Source organism: Oncorhynchus nerka, unplaced genomic scaffold (genome assembly GCF_034236695.1).
Source record: "Oncorhynchus nerka isolate Pitt River unplaced genomic scaffold, Oner_Uvic_2.0 unplaced_scaffold_728, whole genome shotgun sequence".
In the NCBI taxonomy this organism is placed as follows: Eukaryota; Metazoa; Chordata; class Actinopteri; order Salmoniformes; family Salmonidae; genus Oncorhynchus; species Oncorhynchus nerka.
The window spans coordinates 185,792-210,791 of NW_027040462.1; the positions used below are offsets into that span (position 1 = coordinate 185,792).

At 44.8% G+C, this 25,000-nt stretch overlaps 1 protein-coding gene across 1 annotated transcript in view; it reads right to left on the minus strand.

The window, feature by feature from the left end:
* LOC135571149 (uncharacterized) overlaps positions 1 to 25,000 on the minus strand; it is a 138,975-nt gene that overhangs the window by 75,027 nt on the left and 38,948 nt on the right. Inside the window, 3 exon segments of the mRNA XM_065016942.1 lie at positions 2,421 to 2,570; positions 2,828 to 2,863; positions 3,020 to 3,165. Coding sequence (XP_064873014.1) covers positions 2,421 to 2,570; positions 2,828 to 2,863; positions 3,020 to 3,165 — 332 coding nt within the window.

Here is a 25,000-nt window from a genome sequence, read left to right on the forward strand (position 1 = left end):
AGGGGGGACAGGAGGGACAGGAGGGAGGGATGAGAGAAAAGAGGGAGAGAGATGGAAAGAACAAAATGATACGGTGTGTGTGATGGGTGGGAGGTCTTTCAGATCTTTAGGGCTGTGATGAAAAAGACGCCCACCTCTCGGTGAAAAACAAGGAGCTAACAAACTACCTACCACAGAGCATAAAGCCCAACACAGAGGACACCATTAGGACTGATAACACAGAGGACACCATTAGGACTGATAACACAGAGGACACCATTAGGACTGATAACACAGAGGACACCATTAGGACTGATAACACAGAGAACACCATTAGGTCTGATAACACAGAGGACACAATTAGGACTGATAACACAGAGCATGACGCTCAACACAGAGGACACCATTAGGTCTGATAACACAGAGGACACCATTAGGACTGATAACACAGAGGACACCGTTAGGTCTGATAACACAGAGGACACAATTAGGACTGATAACACAGAGCATACAGCCCAACACAGAGGACACCATTAGGTCTGATAACACAGAGGACACCATTAGGACTGAAAACACAGAGGACACCATTAGGTCTGATAACACAGAGGACACCATTAGGACTGATAACACAGAGGACACCATTAGGACTGATAACACAGAGGACACCATTAGGACTGATAACACAGAGCATACAGCCCAACACAGAGGACACCATTAGGACTGATAACACAGAGCATAAAGCCCAACACAGAGGACACCATTAGGACTGATAACACAGAGCATACAGCCCAACACAGAGGACACCATTAGGTCTGATAACACAGAGGACACCATTAGGACTGAAAACACAGAGGACACCATTAGGGCTGATAACACAGAGGACACCATTAGGACTCATAACACAGAGAACACCATTAGGTCTGATAACACAGAGCATACAGCCCAACACAGAGGAAACCATTAGGACTGATAACACAGAGCATACAGCCCAACACAGAGGACACCATTAGGACTGATAACACAGAGCATACAGCCCAACACAGAGGACACCATTAGGTCTGATAACACAGAGGACACCATTAGGACTGATAACACAGAGCATGACGCTCAACACAGAGGACACCATTAGGACTGATAACACAGAGGACACCATTAGGTCTGATAACACAGAGCATACAGCCCAACACAGAGGACACCATTAGGACTGATAACACAGAGCATACAGCCCAACACAGAGGACACCATTAGGGCTGATAACACAGAGGACACCATTAGGACTGATAACACAGAGGACACCATTAGGACTGATAACACAGAGGACACCATTAGGACTGATAACACAGAGGACACCATTAGGACTGATAACACAGAGCATACAGCCCAACACAGAGGAAACCATTAGGTCTGATAACACAGAGCATACAGCCCAACACAGAGGTACTATTAGGACTGATAACACAGAGCATACAGCCCAACACAGAGGACACCATTAGGACTGATAACACAGAGGACACCATTAGGACTGAAAACACAGAGGACACCATTAGGACTGAAAACACAGAGGACACCATTAGGACTGATAACACAGAGGACACCATTAGGACTGATAACACAGAGGACACCATTAGGACTGAAAACACAGAGGACACCATTAGGACTGATAACACAGAGGACACCATTAGGACTGATAACACAGAGCATACAGCCCAACACAGAGGACACCATTAGGACTGATAACACAGAGGACACCATTAGGACTGAAAACACAGAGGACACCATTAGGACTGATAACACAGAGGACACCATTAGGACTGATAACACAGAGCATAAAGCCCAACACAGAGGACACCATTAGGGCTGATAACACAGAGGACACCATTAGGTCTGATAACACAGAGCATAAAGCCCAACACAGAGGACACCATTAGGTCTGATAACACAGAGGACACCATTAGGTCTGATAACACAGAGGACACTATTAGGACTGATAACACAGAGCATACAGCCCAACACAGAGGACACCATTAGGACTGATAACACAGAGCATAAAGCCCAACACAGAGGACACTATTAGGTCTGATAACACAGAGCATACAGCCCAACACAGAGGACACCATTAGGACTGATAACACAGAGCATACAGCCCAACACAGAGGACACCGTTAGGTCTTCTGTGTGCGTTGTGATGAAAGGAAACCCTCCTCTCCTCTGCCAGGTGTGAGTCCAGCAGGACAGAGCTTCAAAGAGTTCCTAGACAACTACAACAGAGGATCCTGTCACATGAAGGAGATTACAGTACATTATGGATGAAAGACTTGCATTGGGCTCAGTGCTACAAACGTAAATATCTATACACCTGGCTGTGACACACACACACATGCACACACACACATATACACGTGCACAGATACACACGTGCACACATACAGGAAGTAGCGTACCTCCGAGGAGACCTCTGTGATGCCGAAGTGACCCAGGCTACGATGCAGGGTGTTGATGTTCAGTGATTGGATAACTTCCTCTGCTGGGAGGGGCTCCGTGGCCCCTGGCCTATCAGATGACACATACAGCTCAATGCCATTCTTCCTCTCCTATTGTGGGGGGTAGGAGGAAGAGGAGGAAGAGGATGTTAGATAACGCTCAGATTAAATGATATCCACAGACAACCTCACATTAAGATTGAACCACTGTACAGCGGTGAAGTGGTTTGTGGGATGTGTTGTTATGGAGGTCTGGCCAGTCTGTATGAACTACGATCATTTGTGTTCAGTGGAAACTAGTTTAAAATCATCCTTATTAATGTCTATATAGGGTGTGTGTGTGTGTGTGTGTGTGTGTTGTGTGTTACATTGAGTCTGTTGATGTGTACGTGTCTGGGAGAGATGTCCAGAGCAGTGTGTGTGTGTGTGTGTGTGTGTGTGTGTGTGTGTGTGTGTGTGTGTGTGTGTGTGTGTGTGTGTGTGTGTGTGTGTGTGTGTGTGTGTGTGTGTGTGTGTGTGTCTTACATTGAGTCTGTTGATGTGTACGTGTCTGGGGAGATGTCCAGAGCAGCAGCTACTCCCTCTCTGAACCGCTTTAGAAGAGACATGGTTAACCTCCTCACATCAACCTGCAGCTTCTGACAGAGGGAGGGAGGGAGGGGGAGGAAGGGAGGAGGGGACAGCAGGGAGGGGGGACAGGAGGAAGGGAGCGGGAGGGAGGGAGGGAGGTGGGAGGGAGCAAAGGAGGGGGACAGCAGGGAGGGAGGAAGGGAGGAGGAGGGGGGGGGGAGGGAGGGAGGGGGAGGGAGGAGAAGGGGGAGGGATGAGGAAGGGATGGGGAGAAAGGGGGAGAGATGGAGGGAGGGAGTGAGGGAGGGGAGAAGGGGGAAAGAAAGAGGAGGGAGGGAGGGGAGGGAGGGAGGGAGGGAGGGAGGGAGGGAGGGAGGGAGGGAGGGGGAGAGGAAGGTGGAGAGGGGAGAAAGAGAGACTGACAGGGGAAAGATTACCTGGAAACTATAACACTCTGTTACCTCTATATAACACTCTGTTACAGAACTCTCTATAACACTCTGTTACCTCTCTATAACACTCTATAACTCTCTGTTACACTCTCTATAACATTCTATAACTCTCTGTTACCTCTCTATAACACTCTGTTACTCTCTATAACATGCTGTTACCTCTCTATAACACTCTGTTACCTCTCTATAACACTCTGTTACCTCTCTATAACACTCTGTTACCTCTCTATAACACCCTGTTACCTCTCTATAACACTCTGTTACCTCTCTATAACACCCTGTTACCTCTCTATAACACTCTGTTACCTCTCTATAACACCCTGTTACCTCTCTATAACACTCTGTTACCTCTCTATAACACGCTGTTACCTCTCTATAACACTCTGTTACCTCTCTATAACACTATGTTACCTCTCTATAACACTCTATAACTCTCTGTTACCTCTCTATAACACTCTATTACACTCTGTTACCTCTCTACAACACTCTGTTACCTCTCTATAACACTCTGTTACCTCTCTATAACACTCTGTTACCTCTCTACAACACTCTGTTACCTCTCTATAACACTCTGTTACCTCTCTATAAAACTCTGTTACCTCTCTAAAACACTGTTACCTCTCTATAACACTCTGTTACCTCTTTGTTACCTCTCTATAACACTCTGTTACTTCTCTATAACACTCTGTTACCTCTCTGTTACCTCTCTATAACACTCTATAACACTCTGTTACCTCTCTATAACACTCTATAACTCTCTGTTACCTCTCTATAACACTCTGTTACCTCTCTATAACACTCTATAACTCTCTGTTACCTCTCTATAACACCCTGTTACCTCTCTATAACACTCTGTTACCTCTCTATAACACCCTGTTACCTCTCTATAACACCCTGTTACCTCTCTATAACACTCTGTTACCTCTCTATAACACCCTGTTACCTCTCTATAACACTCTGTTACCTCTCTAAAACACTGTTACCTCTCTATAACACTCTGTTACCTCTCTATAACACTCTGTTACTTCTCTATAACACTCTGTTACCTCTTTGTTACCTCTCTATAACACTATGTTACCTCTCTATAACACTCTGTTACCTCTCTGTTACCTCTCTATAACACTCTATAACTCTGTTACCTCTCTATAACACTCTGTTACCTCTCTATAACACTCTATAACTCTCTGTTACCTCTCTATAACACTCTGTTACCTCTCTACAACACTCTGTTACCTCTCTAAAACACTAACACTCTGTTACCTCTCTATAACACTCTGTTACCTCTCTATAACACCCTGTTACCTCTCTACAACACTCTGTTACCTCTCTATAACACGCTGTTACCTCTCTATAACACTCTGTTACCTCTCTATAACACCCTGTTACCTCTCTACAACACTCTGTTACCTCTCTATAAAACTCTGTTACCTCTCTAAAACACTGTTACCTCTCTATAACACTCTGTTACCTCTTTGTTACCTCTCTATAACACTCTGTTACTTCTCTATAACACTCTGTTACCTCTCTCTCTGTTACCTCTCTATAACACTCTATAACACTCTGTTACCTCTCTATAACACTCTGTAACTCTCTGTTACCTCTCTATAACACTCTGTTACCTCTCTATAACACTCTGTTAACTCTCTGTTACCTCTCTATAACACTCTGTTACCTCTCTATAACTATAACTCTGTTACCTCTCTATAACACCCTGTTACCTCTCTATAACACCCTGTTACCTCTCTATAACACTCTGTTACCTCTCTATAACACCCTGTTACCTCTCTATAACACTCTATAACTCTCTGTTACCTCTCTATAACACTCTGTTACCTCTCTATAACACTCTGTTACCTCTCTATAACACTCTGTTACCTCTCTAAAACACTGTTACCTCTCTATAACACGCTGTTACCTCTCTATAACACTCTGTTACCTCTCTATAACACTCTATAACACTCTGTTACCTCTCTATAACACCCTGTTACCTCTCTATAACACTCTATAACTCTCTGTTACCTCTCTATAACACTCTATTACACTCTGTTACCTCTCTACAACACTCTGTTACCTCTCTATAACACTCTGTTACCTCTCTATAACACTCTGTTACCTCTCTATAACAACTATAACTCTGTTACCTCTCTATAACACTCTGTTACCTCTCTATAAAACTCTGTTACCTCTCTAAAACACTGTTACCTCTCTATAACACTCTGTTACCTCTTTGTTACCTCTCTATAACACTCTGTTACTTCTCTATAACACTCTGTTACCTCTCTGTTACCTCTCTATAACACTCTATAACACTCTGTTACCTCTCTATAACACTCTATAACTCTCTGTTACCTCTCTATAACACTCTGTTACCTCTCTATAACACTCTATAACTCTCTGTTACCTCTCTATAACACCCTGTTACCTCTCTATAACACTCTGTTACCTCTCTATAACACCCTGTTACCTCTCTATAACACCCTGTTACCTCTCTATAACACTCTGTTACCTCTCTATAACACCCTGTTACCTCTCTATAACACTCTGTTACCTCTCTAAAACACTGTTACCTCTCTATAACACTCTGTTACCTCTCTATAACACTCTGTTACTTCTCTATAACACTCTGTTACCTCTTTGTTACCTCTCTATAAAACTCTGTTACCTCTCTAAAACACTGTTACCTCTCTATAACACTCTGTTACCTCTTTGTTACCTCTCTATAACACTCTGTTACTTCTCTATAACACTCTGTTACTCTATAACACTCTGTTACCTCTCTATAACACTCTATAACACTCTGTTACCTCTCTATAACACTCTATAACTCTCTGTTACCTCTCTATAACACTCTGTTACCTCTCTATAACACTCTATAACTCTCTGTTACCTCTCTATAACACCCTGTTACCTCTCTATAACACTCTGTTACCTCTCTATAACACCCTGTTACCTCTCTATAACACCCTGTTACCTCTCTATAACACTCTGTTACCTCTCTATAACACCCTGTTACCTCTCTATAACACTCTGTTACCTCTCTATAACACTCTGTTACCTCTCTATAACACTCTGTTACCTCTCTATAACACTCTGTTACTTCTCTATAACACTCTGTTACCTCTTTGTTACCTCTCTATAACACTATGTTACCTCTCTATAACACTCTGTTACTCTCTCTGTTACCTCTCTATAACACTCTATAACTCTGTTACCTCTCTATAACACTCTGTTACCTCTCTATAACACTCTATAACTCTCTGTTACCTCTCTATAACACTCTGTTACCTCTCTACAACACTCTGTTACCTCTCTAAAACACTCTGTTACCTCTCTACAACACTCTGTTACCTCTCTATAACACCCTGTTACCTCTCTACAACACTCTGTTACCTCTCTATAACACGCTGTTACCTCTCTATAACACTCTGTTACCTCTCTATAACACCCTGTTACCTCTCTACAACACTCTGTTACCTCTCTATAAAACTCTGTTACCTCTCTAAAACACTGTTACCTCTCTATAACACTCTGTTACCTCTTTGTTACCTCTCTATAACACTCTGTTACTTCTCTATAACACTCTGTTACCTCTCTGTTACCTCTCTATAACACTCTATAACACTCTGTTACCTCTCTATAACACTCTATAACTCTCTGTTACCTCTCTATAACACTCTGTTACCTCTCTATAACACTCTATAACTCTCTGTTACCTCTCTATAACACCCTGTTACCTCTCTATAACACTCTGTTACCTCTCTATAACACCCTGTTACCTCTCTATAACACCCTGTTACCTCTCTATAACACTCTGTTACCTCTCTATAACACCCTGTTACCTCTCTATAACACTCTATAACTCTCTGTTACCTCTCTATAACACTCTGTTACCTCTCTATAACACTCTGTTACCTCTCTATAACACTCTGTTACCTCTCTAAAACACTGTTACCTCTCTATAACACGCTGTTACCTCTCTATAACACTCTGTTACCTCTCTATAACACTCTATAACACTATGTTACCTCTCTATAACACTCTATAACTCTCTGTTACCTCTCTATAACACTCTATTACACTCTGTTACCTCTCTACAACACTCTGTTACCTCTCTATAACACTCTGTTACCTCTCTATAACACTCTGTTACCTCTCTATAACACTCTGTTACCTCTCTATAAAACTCTGTTACCTCTCTATAAAACTCTGTTACCTCTCTAAAACACTGTTACTCTCTCTATAACACTCTGTTACCTCTTTGTTACCTCTCTATAACACTCTGTTACTTCTCTATAACACTCTGTTACCTCTCTATAACACTCTATAACTCTCTGTTACCTCTCTATAACACTCTGTTACCTCTCTATAACACTCTATAACTCTCTGTTACCTCTCTATAACACCCTGTTACCTCTCTATAACACTCTGTTACCTCTCTATAACACTCTGTTACTGTTACCTCTCTATAACACCCTGTTACCTCTCTATAACACTCTGTTACCTCTCTATAACACTCTGTTACCTCTCTATAAACACTGTTACCTCTCTATAACACTCTGTTACCTCTCTATAACACTCTGTTCTCTCTATAACACTCTGTTACCTCTTTGTTACCTCTCTATAACACTATGTTACCTCTCTATAACACTCTGTTACCTCTCTGTTACCTCTCTATAACACTCTATAACTCTGTTACCTCTCTATAACACTCTGTTACCTCTCTATAACACTCTATAACTCTCTGTTACCTCTCTATAACACTCTGTTACCTCTCTACAACACTCTGTTACCTCTCTAAAACACTCTGTTACCTCTCTATAACACTCTGTTACCTCTCTATAACACCCTGTTACCTCTCTACAACACTCTGTTACCTCTCTATAACACGCTGTTACCTCTCTATAACACTCTGTTACCTCTCTATAACACCCTGTTACCTCTCTACAACACTCTGTTACCTCTCTATAACACCCTGTTACCTCTCTACAACACTCTGTTACCTCTCTACAACACTCTGTTACCTCTCTATAACACTCTGTTCCCTCTCTATAACACTTTGTTACCTCTCTAAAACACTGTTACCTCTCTATAACACTCTGTTACCTCTTTGTTACCTCTCTATAACACTCTGTTACCTCTCTATAACACTCTGTTACCTCTCTATAACAGTCTATAACACTCTGTTACCTCTCTATAACACTCTATAACTCTCTGTTACCTCTCTATAACACTCTGTTACCGCTCTATAACACTCTGTTACCTCTGTCTGTTACCTCTCTATAACACCTCTGTTACCTCTCTATAACACTCTGTTACCTCTGTTACCTCTCTATAACACTCTATAACTCTCTGTTACCTCTCTATAACACTCTGTTACCGCTCTATAACACTCTGTTACCTCTGTTACCTCTCTATAACACTCTGTTACCTCTCTAAAACACTCTGTTACCTCTCTATAACACTCTATAACCTCTCTATAACACCTCTGTTACCTCTCTATAACACTCTGTTACTATAACACTCTCTCTATAACACTCTATAACACTCTGTTACCTCTCTATAACACCCTGTTACCTCTCTAAAACACTCTATAAACACTCTATTACCTCTCTATAACACTCTATAACACTCTGTTACCTCTCTATAACACTCTGTTACCTCTCTATAACACCCTGTTACCTCTCTACAACACTCTGTTACCTCTCTATAACACGCTGTTACCTCTCTATAACACTCTGTTACCTCTCTATAACACCCTGTTACCTCTCTACAACACTCTGTTACCTCTCTATAACACCCTGTTACCTCTCTACAACACTCTGTTACCTCTCTACAACACTCTGTTACCTCTCTATAACACTCTGTTCCCTCTCTATAACACTTTGTTACCTCTCTAAAACACTGTTACCTCTCTATAACACTCTGTTACCTCTTTGTTACCTCTCTATAACACTCTGTTACCTCTCTATAACACTCTGTTACCTCTCTATAACAGTCTATAACACTCTGTTACCTCTCTATAACACTCTATAACTCTCTGTTACCTCTCTATAACACTCTGTTACCGCTCTATAACACTCTGTTACCTCTGTTACCTCTCTATAACACTATGTTACCGCTCTATAACACTCTGTTACCTCTGTTACCTCTCTATAACACTCTATAACTCTCTGTTACCTCTCTATAACACTCTGTTACCGCTCTATAACACTCTGTTACCTCTGTTACCTCTCTATAACACTCTGTTACCCCTCTAAAACACTCTGTTACCTCTCTATAACACTCTGTTACCTCTCTATAACACCCTGTTACCTCTCTATAACACTCTGTTACCTCTCTATAACACTCTATAACACTCTGTTACCTCTCTATAACACCCTGTTACCTCTCTAAAACACTCTATAACACTCTGTTACCTCTCTATAACACTCTATAACACTCTGTTACCTCTCTATAACACTCTGTTACCTCTCTATAACACTCTGTTACCTCTCTACAACACCCTGTTACCTCTCTATAACACCCTGTTACCTCTCTATAACATTCTGTTACCTCTCTATAACATTCTGTTGCCTCTCTAAAACACTCTGTTACCTCTCTATAACACTCTATAACACTCTGTTACCTCTCTATAACACTCTATAACTCTCTGTTACCTCTCTATAACACTCTGTTACCGCTCTATAACACTCTGTTACCTCTGTTACCTCTCTATAACACTCTGTTACCGCTCTATAACACTCTGTTACCTCTGTTACCTCTCTATAACACTCTATAACTCTCTGTTACCTCTCTATAACACTGTTACCGCTCTATAACACTCTGTTACCTCTGTTACCTCTCTATAACACTCTGTTACCTCTCTATAACACCCTGTTACCTCTCTATAACACTCTGTTACCGCTCTATAACACTCTGTTACCTCTCTATAACACTCTATAACACCCTGTTACCTCTCTAGAACACCCTGTTACCTCTCTATAACACTCTGTTACCTCTCTATAACACCCTGTTACCTCTCTATAACACTCTGTTACCTCTCTATAACACCCTGTTACCTCTCTATAACACTCTGTTACCTCTCTAGAACACCCTGTTACCTCTCTATAACTCTCTGTTACCTCTCTATAACACCCTGTTACCTCTCTATAACACTCTGTTACCTCTCTAGAACACCCTGTTACCTCTCTATAACACTCTGTTACCTCTCTATAACACCCTGTTACCTCTCTATAACACTCTGTTACCTCTCTATAACACCCTGTTACCTCTCTATAACACTCTGTTACCTCTCTAGAACACCCTGTTACCACTCTATAACACTCTGTTACCTCTCTATAACACCCTGTTACCTCTCTATAACACTCTGTTACCTCTCTATAACACTCTGTTACCTCTCTATAACACTCTGTTACCTCTATATTACACTCTGTTACCTCTATATTACACTCTGTTACCTCTATATTACACTCTGTTACCTCTCTATTACACTCTGTTACCTCTCTATAACACTCTGTTACCTCTAAAACACACAGGGAAAACTCTAACACTTTCCAAGCAGAGCAGAGGAGGCAGGGGATGTCTAAGCTGCATTACATCTCTACCAACATTACTACATTACCATCCATCCACTCACACTTCTACAATCACTTTCACACTCTGTCTCTCTACCTTCCTCACTCTCTCTCGCACTGTCCCTCTCTCTCTCCCCTCTCTCTCTCTCTCTGTGTGTCTCTCTCTCTTTCTCTCTGTGTCTCTCTCTCTCTCTCTATCTGTGTCTCTTTCTCTCTGTGTGTCTCTCTCTCTCTTTCTCTCTGTTTGTCTCTCTCTCTTTCTCTCTCTCTATCTCTCAATTTCAATTTCAATTCAATTCAATTCAAGGGGATTAATAGGCATGGGAAAAATGGGTTAACATTGCCAAAGCAAGTGAGGTAGATAATATACAAAAGTGAAATAAACAATAACAATTAACAGTAAACATTACACATACAGAAGTTTCAAAACAATAAAGTCATTACAAAAGTCATATTACGTATATATACAACGATGTACAAATCTCTCTCTCCCTTCCTCCCTCCCTCTCTCTCTCTCTTTCTCTCTCTCTCTCTCTCTGTCTCTCTCTCTTTCTCTCTCTCTCTGTCTCTCTCTGTCTCTCTCTCTCTCTCTTTCTCTCTCTCTTTCTCTCTCTGTCTCTCTCTCTGTCTCTCTCTCTGTCTCTCTCTCTCTCTCTCTCTCTCTCTCTCTGTCCCTCTGTCTCTCTCTCTGTCTCTCTCTCTCCCTTCAAAACAAGGAAAACCACCTTTAGTAAACATGTCATTTGTTCCAGATGGCGAATTGATTACCTCCAGCTAACCTGGTTTGGTACCAGTCCTGAGGGTCATGCAGTGGTCAGCCCTATAAAGAGGATCCCAGACAGGCCTGGGGACAGTGACCGGCCAGAGAGGTCAAGGTCGAAAGGTTGCGTGTGGGCGTATGTCATCCGTTAAAAATAAGATTTACCCCAACCACTTATTTCTCCCCCTCCTGTATCTAGCTAAAACTGATGAGGAGAAACAAACCGTTCCAGCAACATTCTAAAAGTCTGACTTGAGGAGAAACAAACCCCTCCTGTATCCAGCAACATAATCGTTCCACATTCTAAAAGTCTGACTTGAGGAGAAACAAACCCCTCCTGTATCTAGCAACATAACCGTCCCACATTCTAAAAGTCTGACTTGAGGAGAAACAAACTGTTTTCCAACACAGCTTTCTTTTCTCTCAGTTCTCTTTCCATCTGTGCAGATATTTTTTCCCCACCGGTTGTCTTTCAGAGGAAGAACACCCACCATCTCTGAGTCATATAATGTGTTCCAAATGGCACCCTATTCCCTATATAGCGCAATCCTTTAACCAGGGCCCATAGGGTAGTGCACTATGTAGGGAATAGGATGCCATTTGATAAGCAGCCATAGTTGTATCTCCCCAGGCATTGGCAGAGATGACTATGAAATGTCCATATTTAGACAAAACATTATCCTTAATAACCCTGTCTCCTCTCCAGCTTTCCCCTCTTCCTGTACACTGCCAGTGAGTGTCTCCTCTTCCTGTACACTGTCAGGGACCGTCTCCTCTCCAGCTTTCTCCTCTTCCTGTACACTGCCAGGATCTCTCCTCTTCCTGTACACTGCCAGGGTCTCTCCTCTTCCTTACCTGCCAGGGACTGGGAGGGACTGTCTCCTCTTCCTGTCTCCTCCTCTTCCTGTACACTGCCAGGGTCTGTCTCCTCTTCCTGTACACTGCCAGTGTCTGTCTCCTCTTCCTGTATACTGCCAGGGACTGTCTCCTCTTCCTGTACACTGCCAGGGTCTGTCTCCTCTTCCTGTACACTGCTAGGGACTGTGTCCTCTTCCTGTACACTGCCAGGGTCTGTCTCCTCTTCCTGTACACTGCCAGGGACTGTCTCCTCTTCCTGTACACTGCCAGGGGCTGACTCCTGTCCAGCTTTCTCCTCTTCCTGTACACTGCCAGGGACTGTCTCCTCTTCCTCTACACTGCCAGGGACTGTCTCCTCTTCCTGTACACTGCCAGTGTCTGTCTCCTCTTCCTGTACACTGCCAGGGTCTCTCCTCTTCCTGTATACTGCCAGGGACTGTCTCCTCTTCCTGTACACTGCCAGGGACTGTCTCCTCTTCCTGTACACTGCCAGGGTCTGTCTCCTCTTCCTGTACACTGCCAGGGACTGGCTCCTCTCCAGCTTTCTCCTCTTCCTCTACACTGCCAGGGTCTGTCTCCTCTTCCTGTACACTGCCAGGGCTGTCTCCTCTTCCTGTACACTGCCAGGGACTGTCTCCTCTCCAGCTTTCTCCTCTTCCTGTACACTGCCATAGGCTGTCTCCTCTTCCTGTACACTGCCAGGGTCTGTCTCCTCTTCCTGTACACTGCCAGGGACTGGCTCCTCTCCAGCTTTCTCCTCTTCCTCTACACTGCCAGGGACTGTCTCCTCTCCAGCTTTCTCCTCTTCCTCTACACTGCCAGGGTCTGTCTCCTCTTCCTGTACACTGCCATAGGCTGTCTCCTCTTCCTGTACACTGCCAGGGACTGCCTCCTCTTTCAGGTTCTACGGTTCTAGTTTTCTTTTTGCCTTACTACCCTCCGGGCTCTGGAGTCCTGGAAAAGAAGGGACATCTTTTTTTCTATCTTTAAGAAGTGGAGTGGGTATGTTTTTATTCCACATGTCTGCTTTCAGACTATTTAACAGGGCTCTGGAGTCCTGGGAAATAAGGGACATGTCTACAGGAAGGAAGTCAACTCTCTCGAGAAGTGACATCCAGGGTTTGTGGGTAAATGGAAAAGAGACGACAACCTTTGAATAAATGGCTACAGTCCATGTTTACTGTCTTAAGCCTCCTACAAATAGTGTCTCCTAGTTTTAGAAGAAGGAAGAGGATGTTTTTATTCACCTGACTTCCCTTAGACACTTAACAGGCCCTGGAGGGGTGGGGGCCTGCTGCCTGATGCCCAAGACAGGAGACATGGAGGGGTGGGTGGGGGTGGGGGCCTGCTACCTGATGCCCAACACAGGAGACATGGAGGGGTGGGTGGGGGTGGGGGCCTGCTACCTGATGCCCAACACAGGAGAATTGGAGGGGTGGGGTGGGGGTGGGGGCTGCTACCTGATGCCCAACACAGGAGACATGGAGGGGTTGGGGGGGTAGAGGGAGGCCTGCTACCTGATGCCCAACACAGGAGACATGGAGGGGTTGGGGGGGTAGAGGGAGGCCTGCTACCTGATGCCCAACACAGGAGACATGGAGGGGTTGGGGGGGTAGAGGGAGGCCTGCTACCTGATGCCCAACACAGGAGACATGGAGGGGTTGGGGGTAGAGGGAGGCCTGCTACCTGATGCCCAACACAGGAGACATGGAGGGTTGGGGGGGGTAGAGGGAGGCCTGCTACCTGATGCCCAACACAGGAGACATGGACCAAAGGTAGCCATTAAACACCGGATGGGACTCTCTTTTCCATCTACCCACAATCCTTGGATGTAACCTCACTAGAGAGCTAGCTTCCTTCCTGCCAAGTGCCCCAGTGAACTACTCAGTTTCCTGGGTACTGTGTGTGTGAAATGTCCCTGTACGTGAATGGATATGTGTCTAAAGAGAGAGAGAGAGACATCACAGAGGTGGTAGTAGACTGTAGAGAGAGACAGAGACATCACAGAGGTGGTAGTAGACTGTAGAGAGAGACATCACAGAGGTGATAGTAGACTGTAGAGAGAGACATCACAGAGGCGGTAGTAGACTGTAGAGAGAGACATCACAGAGGTGGTAGTAGACTGTAGAGAGAGACATCACAGAGGTGATAGTAGACCGTAGAGAGAGACATCACAGAGGTGGTAGACTGTAGAGAGAGACATCACAGAGGTGGTAGTAGACTCACAGAGAGAGACATCACAGAGGTGATAGTAGACTGTAGAGAGAGACATCACAGAGGTGATAGTAGACTGTAGAGAGAGACATCACAGAGGTAGTAGTAGACTGTAGAGAGAGACATCACAGAGGTGGTAGTAGACTGTAGAGAGAGACATCACAGAGGTGGTAGTAGACTGTAGAGAGAGACATCACAGAGGTGATAGTAGACTGTAGAGAGAGACATCACAGAGGTGATAGTAGACTGTAGAGAGAGACATCACAGAGGTGATAGTAGACTGTAGAGAGAGACATCACAGAGGTGGTAGTAGACTGTAGAGAGACATCACAGAGGTGATAGTAGACTGTAGAGAGAGACATCACAGAGGTGGTAGACTGTAGAGAGAGACATCACAGAGGTGGTAGTAGACTAGAGAGAGACATCACAGAGGTGATAGTAGACTGCAGAGAGTGACATCACAGAGGTGATAGTAGACTGTAGAGAGAGACATCACAGAGGTGGTAGACTGTAGAGAGAGACATCACAGAGGTGGTAGTAGACTAGAGAGAGACATCACAGAGGTGATAGTAGACTGTAGAGAGAGACATCACAGAGGTGGTAGTAGACTGTAGAGAGAGACATCACAGAGGTGGTAGTAGACTGTAGAGAGAGACAGAGACATCACAGAGGTGGTAGTAGACTGTAGAGAGAGACATCACAGAGGTGATAGTAGACTGTAGAGAGAGACATCACAGAGGTGATAGTAGACTGTAGAGAGAGACATCACAGAGGTGGTAGTAGACTGTAGAGAGAGACATCACAGAGGTGGTAGTAGACTGTGGTAGAGAGACATCACAGAGGTGGTAGTAGACTGTAGAGAGAGACATCACAGAGGTAATAGACTGTAGAGAGAGACATCACAGAGGTGGTAGTAGACTGTAGAGAGAGACATCACAGAGGTGATAGTAGACTGTAGAGAGAGACATCACAGAGGTGATAGTAGACCGTAGAGAGAGACATCACAGAGGTGGTAGTAGACTGTAGAGAGAGACATCACAGAGGTGATAGTAGACTGTAGAGAGAGACATCACAGAGGTGATAGTAGACTGTAGAGAGAGACATCACAGAGGTGGTAGTAGACTGTAGAGAGAGACATCACAGAGGTGGTAGTAGACTGTAGAGAGAGACATCACAGAGGTGATAGTAGACTGTAGAGAGAGACATCACAGAGGTGGTAGTAGACAGAGGACATGGTAGTAGACTGTAGAGAGAGACATCACAGAGGTGGTAGTAGACTGTAGAGAGAGACATCACTAGTAGACTGTAGAGAGACATCACAGAGGTGGTAGTAGACTGTAGAGAGAGACATCACAGAGGTGATAGTAGACTGTAGAGAGAGACATCACAGAGGTAGTAGTAGACTGTAGAGAGAGACATCACAGAGGTGATAGTAGACTGTAGAGAGAGACATCACAGGGGTGGTAGTAGACTGTAGACAGAGACATCACAGAGGTGGTAGTAGACTGTAGAGAGAGACATCACAGAGGTGGTAGTAGACTGTAGAGAGACATCACAGGGGTGGTAGTAGACTGTAGAGACATCACAGGGGTGGTAGTAGACTGTAGAGAGACATCACAGAGGTGGTAGTAGACTGTAGAGAGAGACATCATAGAGGTGGTAGTAGACTGTAGAGAGAGACATCACAGGGGTGGTAGTAGACTGTAGAGAGAGACATCACAGAGGTGGTAGTAGACTGTAGAGAGAGACATCACAGAGGTAGTAGACTGTAGAGAGAGACATCACAGGGGTGGTAGTAGACTGTAGAGAGAGACATCACAGAGGTGGTAGTAGACTGTAGAGAGAGACATCACAGAGGTGGTAGTAGACTGTAGAGACATCACAGAGGTGGTAGTAGATCTAGTAGACTGAGAGAGACATCACAGAGGTGGTAGTAGACTGTAGAGAGAGACATCACAGAGGTGTTAGTAGACTGTAGAGAGAGACATCACAGAGGTGATAGTAGACTGTAGAGAGAGACATCACAGAGGTGGTAGTAGACTGTAGAGAGAGACATCACAGAGGTGGTAGTAGACTGTAGAGAGAGACATCACAGAGGTGGTAGTAGACTGTAGAGAGACATCACAGGGGTGGTAGTAGACTGTAGAGACATCACAGAGGTGGTAGTAGACTGTAGAGAGAGACATCACAGAGGTGGTAGTAGACTGTAGAGAGAGACATCACAGAGGTGATAGTAGACTGTAGAGAGAGACATCACAGAGGTGGTAGTAGACTGTAGAGAGAGACATCACAGAGGTGATAGTAGACTGTAGAGAGAGACATCACAGAGGTGGACATAGTAGACTGTAGAGAGAGACATCACAGGGGTGATAGTAGACTGTAGAGAGAGACATCACTAGTAGACTGAGAGAGACATCACAGAGGTGGTAGTAGACTGTAGAGAGAGACATCACAGAGGTGGTAGACTGTAGAGAGAGACATCACAGAGGTGGTAGTAGACTGTAGAGAGAGACATCACAGAGGTGGTAGTAGACTGTAGAGAGAGACATCACAGAGGTGATAGTAGACTGTAGAGAGAGACATCACAGAGTAGTAGACATCACAGAGGTGGTAGTAGACTGTAGAGAGAGACATCACAGAGGTGGTAGTAGACTGTAGAGAGAGACATCACAGAGGTGGTAGTAGACTGTAGAGAGAGACATCACAGAGGTGATAGTAGACTGTAGAGAGAGACATCACAGAGGTGATAGTAGACTGTAGAGAGACTGTAGAGACATCACAGAGGTGGTAGTAGACTGTAGAGAGAGACATCACAGGGTGGTAATAGACTGTAGAGAGAGACATCACAGAGGTGGTAGTAGACTGTAGAGAGAGACATCACAGAGGTGATAGTAGACTGTAGAGAGAGACATCACAGAGGTGATAGTAGAGAGAGTGGTAGTAGACTGTAGAGAGAGACATCACAGAGGTGGTAGTAGACTGTAGACACAGAGGTGGTAGTAGAGAGACATCACAGAGGTGGTAGTAGACTGTAGAGAGAGACATCACAGAGGTGGTAGTAGACTGTAGAGAGAGACATCACAGTGGTAGTAGACTAGAGAGAGACATCACAGAGGTGAGAGAGAGACATCACAGAGGTGATAGTAGACTGTAGAGAGAGACATCACAGAGGTGGTAGTAGACTGTAGAGAGAGACATCAAAGAGGTGGTAGTAGACTGTAGAGAGAGACATCACAGAGGTGGTAGTAGACTGTAGAGAGAGACAGAGAGACATCACAGAGGTGGTAGTAGACTAGAGAGAGAGACATCACAGAGGTGATAAAGCTGTAGAGAGAGACATAAATATACACTGATATATTATAGTATAACCAGATGTATTATAGTATACACCTGATATATTATAGTAACTGTATTACAGTATAACCTGATATATTATAGTAACTGTATTAGAGTGTAACCTGATATATTATAGTATAACCAGATGTATTATAGTAACTGTATTACAGTATAACCTGATATATTATAGTAACTGTATTAGAGTGTAACCTGATATATTATAGTAACTGTATTATAGTATAACCTGATATATTATAGTATAACCTGATATATTATAGTAACTGTATTACAGTATACCCTGATATATTATAGTAACTGTATTATAGTATCTTATATATTATAGTATAACCTGATATATTATGTATTATAGTATAACCTGATATATTATAGTAACTGTATTATAGTATAACCTGATATATTATAGTATAACCTGATATATTATAGTATAACCTGATATATTATAGTAACTGTATTATAGTATAACCTGATATATTATAGTATAACCTGATATATTATAGTTAACCTGATATATTATAGTATAACCTGATATATTATAGTATAACCTGATATATTATAGTAGAACCTAAATGACCAGGGGACAATAACAAAAAATAAAACCAACAGCACATAGCCAACACAGGAAGTAATGGCGGTCCTGAAGGGTAATTATTGGCCAGTGAGGGAACATCCTCTGTGACAGAAACTCCCTCTATCACATCTACTGTGAAACTGTGAAGAGTGTTCCCTGTTGATAAACGGTGACCCCATGGACAAGGAGGTCAATAACAAAAGACTGACAGCTCAAGAATCTCTACTGTGAAGAGTGTTCCCTGTTGATGAACGGTGACCGTGACCCCAGGGACCAGGAGGTCAATAACAGAAGACTGACAGCTCCAGAATATCTACTGTGAAGAGTGTTCCCTGTTGATGAACGGTGACCCCAGGGACAAGGAGGTCAATAACAGAAGACTGACAGCTCCAGAATATCTACTGTGAAGAGTGTTCCCTGTTGATGAACGGTGACCGTGACCCCAGGGACCAGGAGGTCAATAACAGAAGACTGACAGCTCCAGAATATCTACTGTGAAGAGTGTTCCCTGTTGATGAACGGTGACCGTGACCCCAGGGACCAGGAGGTCAATAACAGAAGACTGACAGCTCCAGAATATCTACTGTGAAGAGTGTTCCCTGTTGATGAACGGTGACCGTGACCCCAGGGACCAGGAGGTCAATAACAGAAGACTGACAGCTCCAGAATATCTACTGTGAAGAGTGTTCCCTGTTGAGGAACGGTGACCGTGACCCCAGGGACCAGGAGGTCAGTAACAGAAGACTGACAGCTCCAGAATATCTACTGTGAAGAGTGTTCCCTGTTGATGAACGGTGACCGTGACCCCAGGGACCAGGAGGTCAGTAACAGAAGACTGACAGCTCCAGAATATCTACTGTGAAGAGTGTTCCCTGTTGAGGAACGGTGACCGTGACCCCAGGGACCAGGAGGTCAATAACAGAAGACTGACAGCTCCAGAATATCTACTGTGAAGAGTGTTCCCTGTTGAGGAACGGTGACCGTGACCCCAGGGACCAGGAGGTCAATAACAGAAGACTGACAGCTCCAGAATATCTACTGTGAAGAGTGTTCCCTGTTGATGATCGGTGACCCCAGGGACCAGGAGGTCAACAACAGAAGACTGACAGCTCCAGAATATCCTTGGATATTGATTTTGTAACCATCTGGCATAACAGCCGACTGTTAGTCCTCCGGCGAGACGGAGACCGCTCTGTTTCCAAAATCACTCTACACATAAGTACAGTGGTAGCCATGATATGGACTGGATGTTCACTGCATAGTTAGTCAACACACACACTTTACACACTCCCCAAAGTCCCAAACCAGCTCACCTGGTGAAGCTGCCAGGAGACACAGAGACAGGTAGAGACGTCTTCTGACATCTCCTGGAGTGGGCTTTCAGATTCAAGTCCAGTTGGCTAACAAATCCCTTTAGTCAGTCCGCTAGGGTCCTTTTCAGTTACAGGAACATTCAGAGAGCACCCTGGGACCACAACTCTCCCTGCTACCTCAATAACTCCACAACATTGCCACTGGGAACGAGATCAAATATAACTCCAAGCAAGAGATCCTTTTTTGCAGAGAGACATCTACAGAAATCCACTGCAACAAAATAAGGTATCCTTCAACTCCAACTCTGCAACCTTGTTCTTCATGAGTTCTCTCTCTCTCTCTCTCTCTCTCTCTCTCTCTCTCTCTCTCTCTCTGTCTCTCTCTGTCTCTCTCTCTCTCTCTCTCTCTCTCTCTGTCTCTCTCTCTCTCTCTCTCTCTCTCTCTCTCTCTCTCTCTCTCTCTCTCTCTCTCTCTCTCTCCCTCTCTCTCTCTCTCTCTCTCTGTCTCTCTCTCTCTCTCTCTCTCTCTCTCTCTCTCTAACCAAATGGCCGTTGTTCTTCGGAGAACATGTATATGTATTAGATGATGGATAGTGTCAGTGGTAGTGATGGTGGTATCTACTGTACAGCCCTGGTCAAATGTAGTGCACTAAAAAGGGAACAGGGTGCCACTGGGGAGGTTATGAACATGGCAGGAAGTGGAGATAGTAGGGCCATTAGGAGGTACATGACCCACAGGTGGTGGGAGGCTGGAGGACTGACAAGAGAGGCACACACACACACACACACACACACACACACACACACACACACACACACACACACATACACACACAGTTCTCGTGGATGAACTCTGGACCCCTAGAGACTGAATTAGAGTTCTGACTCATCCACAGGCTAGGACGAGAGGGATGGAGAGGGGGATGAGGCGGTGTAGGGGAGGGAGGGATGGAGAGCTGGAGGGATGGAGAGATGGAGGGAGGGATGGAGAGATGGAGGGAGGGGGGGATGGAGAGATGGAGAGAGGGAGAGGTGGGGGAGGGAGGGATGGAGAGGTGGAGGGAGGGAGAGGTGGGGGAGGGAGGGATGGAGAGGTGGAGGGAGGGAGGGATGGAGAGATGGAGGGAGGGAGAGGTGGAGGGAGGGGGGGATGGAGAGATGGAGAGAGGGAGAGGTGGGGGGAGGGAGGGATGGAGAGGTGGAGGGAGGGAGAGGTGGGGGAGGGAGGGATGGAGAGGTGGAGGGAGGGAGGGATGGAGAGATGGAGGGAGGGAGAGGTGGAGGGAGGGAGGGATGGAGAGATGAAGAGAGGGAGAGGTGGAGGGAGGGAGGGAGAGGTGGATGGAGATGTGGAGGGAGGGAGAGGTGGAGGGAGGGAGAGGTGGAGGGAGGGAGAGATGGAGGGAGCGAGGGAGGGAGAGATGGAGGGAGCGAGAGATGGAGAGATGGAGGGGGAGAGGTGGAGGGATGGAGAGGTGGAGGGAGGGAGGGATGGAGAGATGGAGGGGGAGAGGTGGAGGGATGGAGAGGTGGAGGGAGGGAGGGATGGAGAGATGGAGGGAGGGAGAGGTGGATGGAGAGGTGGAGGGAGGGAGAGGTGGATGGAGAGATGGAGGGAGAAGGGGATGGAGAGGTGGAGGGAGGGATGGATGGAGAGGTGGAGGGAGGAAGGGATGGTGGGAGGGAGGGAGGGAGGGAGGGATGGAGAGGTGGAGGGATGGAGAGGTGGAGGGAGGGAGGGATGGTGAGAGGAAGGGAATGATAGATGGATTATGGAGGGATGAATGGATGGATGGTCAGAGATAAAGGGAGGAATGCAGGGAGCCATCAGAGCCAATCACAGGCAGGTAAAGCACATCCTGTTTCAACAGCCCCTCATCCCCCTGAGCATGCTGAGTAAATACACCATTAGGACGGGCGGGTGGAGTGATATGGAGGGACTACTTTGGGAAAGTAGAGCGAAAATAATCTAGTCTGTTACCTGGCAACTGTCGCTGCCTACAGCGCTGAGAGTTCACAGTGGAGGTTAATATTAAACAGCAGCAGAGGTGGCCTGCCGTTTGGTGTGTATGTGTGTGTGTGTGTGTGTGTGTGTGTGTGTGTGTGTGTGTGTGTGTGTGTGTGTGTGTGTGTGTGTGTGTGTGTGTGTGTGTGTGTGTGTGTGTGTGTGTGTGTGTGTGTGTGTGTGTGTGTGTGTGTGTGTGTGTGTGTTTGGTTAGAGTTAATAACTAAATAACATTTGCTCTGCTATTCTAAAGTGGATGTCCACAAACAACAACAACAACAACAACAACATCATTCCAGTCTGTTCCACATCAATAACCTGTTCATATTCACCATGGAAACATGTTGCTACGGCATCTCTCTGTCCCATTACATTCACATCAATAACCTGTTCATATTCACCATGGAAACATGTTGCTACGGCATCTCTCTGTCCCATTACATTCACATCAATAACCTGTTCATATTCACCATGGAAACATGTTGCTACGGCATCTCTCTGTCCCATTACATTCACATCAATAACCTGTTCATATTCACCATGGAAACATGTTGCTACGGCATCTCTCTGTCCCCTTACATTCACATCCTGTCATCTTGTTTTCAGAGGAGAGAGAGGCTGCAGCACATGTCCCCCTTCCCTCTCTCAGGGAACGCCTCTGATCCAGTCTGATACAACGTGACCTCACGGCTCAGAGATAGAGATAGACAGCGAGAGAGAGACAGTGAGAGACACATCGAGAGAGAGACAGCGAAAGAGACACAGCGAGAGGCAGAAAGAGACAGAGAGAGAGAGACAGAGAGAGAGAGAGAGAGAGAGAGAGAGAGAGAGAGAGAGAGAGAGACACAGCGAGAGAAAGATAGAGACAGAAAGAGACAGAGAGAGAGAGAGAGAGAGACAGAGACAGAGACAGCGAGAGAGAGACAGAGACAGCGAGAGAGAGAGAGAGAGAGACAGAGAAAGAGAGACAGCAAGAGAGAGAGAGAGCACATAGCCTGTCTTCTCTTGAGAGCCATGTCTGTCTACGGCGGCCTTTCTCAATAGCAATGCTATGCTCGCTAAGTCTGTACATAGTCAAAGCTTTCTTTAAGTTTGGGTCAGTCATAGTGGTCAGGTATTCTGCCACTGTGTACTCTATCTCTCTCTCTATTTATGTACAGTATGTATTTATAGATGTACAGTATGTTTAATAACATGTGATCCTGTGTGTTCTCTACTTCCTGCTCTCTGGACGAGGAGGAAGACATATCCAGTGGATACAGCAATACGTCTCCGCCTCTGATAAGTGGTCCTGTCAGTGGATTTCCTGTACCGTCCTGTGTCTCCTCATCCACTGACAGTGACCAGGCACTCCGGCCTGCCCTCTTTAATTCCATTAGCCTCTATCTCCTCATAGTCTGATCTGCTTTACAGAGAGCTGTCTGTGGGACTCATCTTTACAGTGTCCCTCCATCAAAACCATCTGGACACTACCTGACCCCATGGGCCTTTTATACAAACCACTTATATATATATATATATATATGATATTTATATGATATTTATATGTCTTCATGTATTTATTGCCTTTTGTTTAACTTGTGGATGATGTGTGTATTATTTTGAATATTACTGTACTTTTGCTATAAACACAAATTATATTACTGTACTGTTGGAGCTATAAACACAAGCATTATGTATTACTGTACTGTTGGAGCTATAAACAGCTATAAACACAAGCATTGTTGGAGCTATAAACACAAGCATTATGTATTACTGTACTGTTGGAGCTATAAACACAAGCATTATGTATTACTGTACTGTTGGAGCTATAAACACAAGCATTATGTATTACTGTACTGTTGGAGCTATAAACACAAGCATTATGTATTACTGTACTGTTGGAGCTATAAACACAAGCATTATGTATTACTGTACTGTTGGAGCTATAAACACAAGCATTATGTATTAACTGTTGGAGCTATAAACACAAGCATTATGTATTACTGTACTGTTGGAGCTATAAACACAAGCATTATGTATTACTGTACTGTTGGAGCTATAAACACAAGCATTATGTATTACTGTACTGTTGGAGCTATAAACACAAGCATTATGTATTACTGTACTGTTGGAACTATAAACACAAGCATTATGTATTACTGTACTGTTGGAGCTATGTCCTGGAGTCAGTCTGTCTGTGTTGGAGTCAGTCAGTCTGTCCTGGAGTCAGCCAGTCTGTGTTGGAGTCAGTCAGTCTGTGTTGGAGTCAGCCAGTCTGTGTTGGAGTCAGTCGGTCTGTGTTGGAGTCAGCCAGTCTGTGTTGGAGTCAGTCAGTCTGTGTTGGAGTCAGCCAGTCTGTATTGGAGTCAGCCAGTCTGTGTTGGAGTCAGTCAGTCTGTGTTGGAGTCAGTCAGTCTGTGTTGGAGTCAGCCAGTCTGTGTTGGAGTCAGCCAGTCTGTGTTGGAGTCAGTCAGTCTGTGTTGGAGTCAGTCAGTCTGTGTTGGTCTGTCTGGAGTCAGTCTGTGTTGAGAGTCAGTCAGTCTGTCCTGGAGTCAGTCAGTCTGTAGTCTGTGTTGGAGTCAGTCAGTCTGTGGAGTCAGCCAGTCTGTGTTGGAGTCAGTCAGTCTGTGCTGGAGTCAGTCAGTCTGTGCTGGAGTCAGCCATTCTGTGCTGGAGTCAGCCAGTCTGTGTTGGAGTCAGTCAGTCTGTGTCTGTTGGAGTCAGTCAGTCTCTGGAGTCAGTCAGTCTGTGTTGGAGTCCAGTCTCTGTTGGAGTCAGTCAGTCTGTGTTGGAGTCAGTCAGTCTGTGCTGGAGTCAGCCAGTCTGGAGTCAGCCAGTCTGTGTTGGAGTCAGTCAGTCTGTGTTGGAGTCAGCCAGTCTGTGTTGGA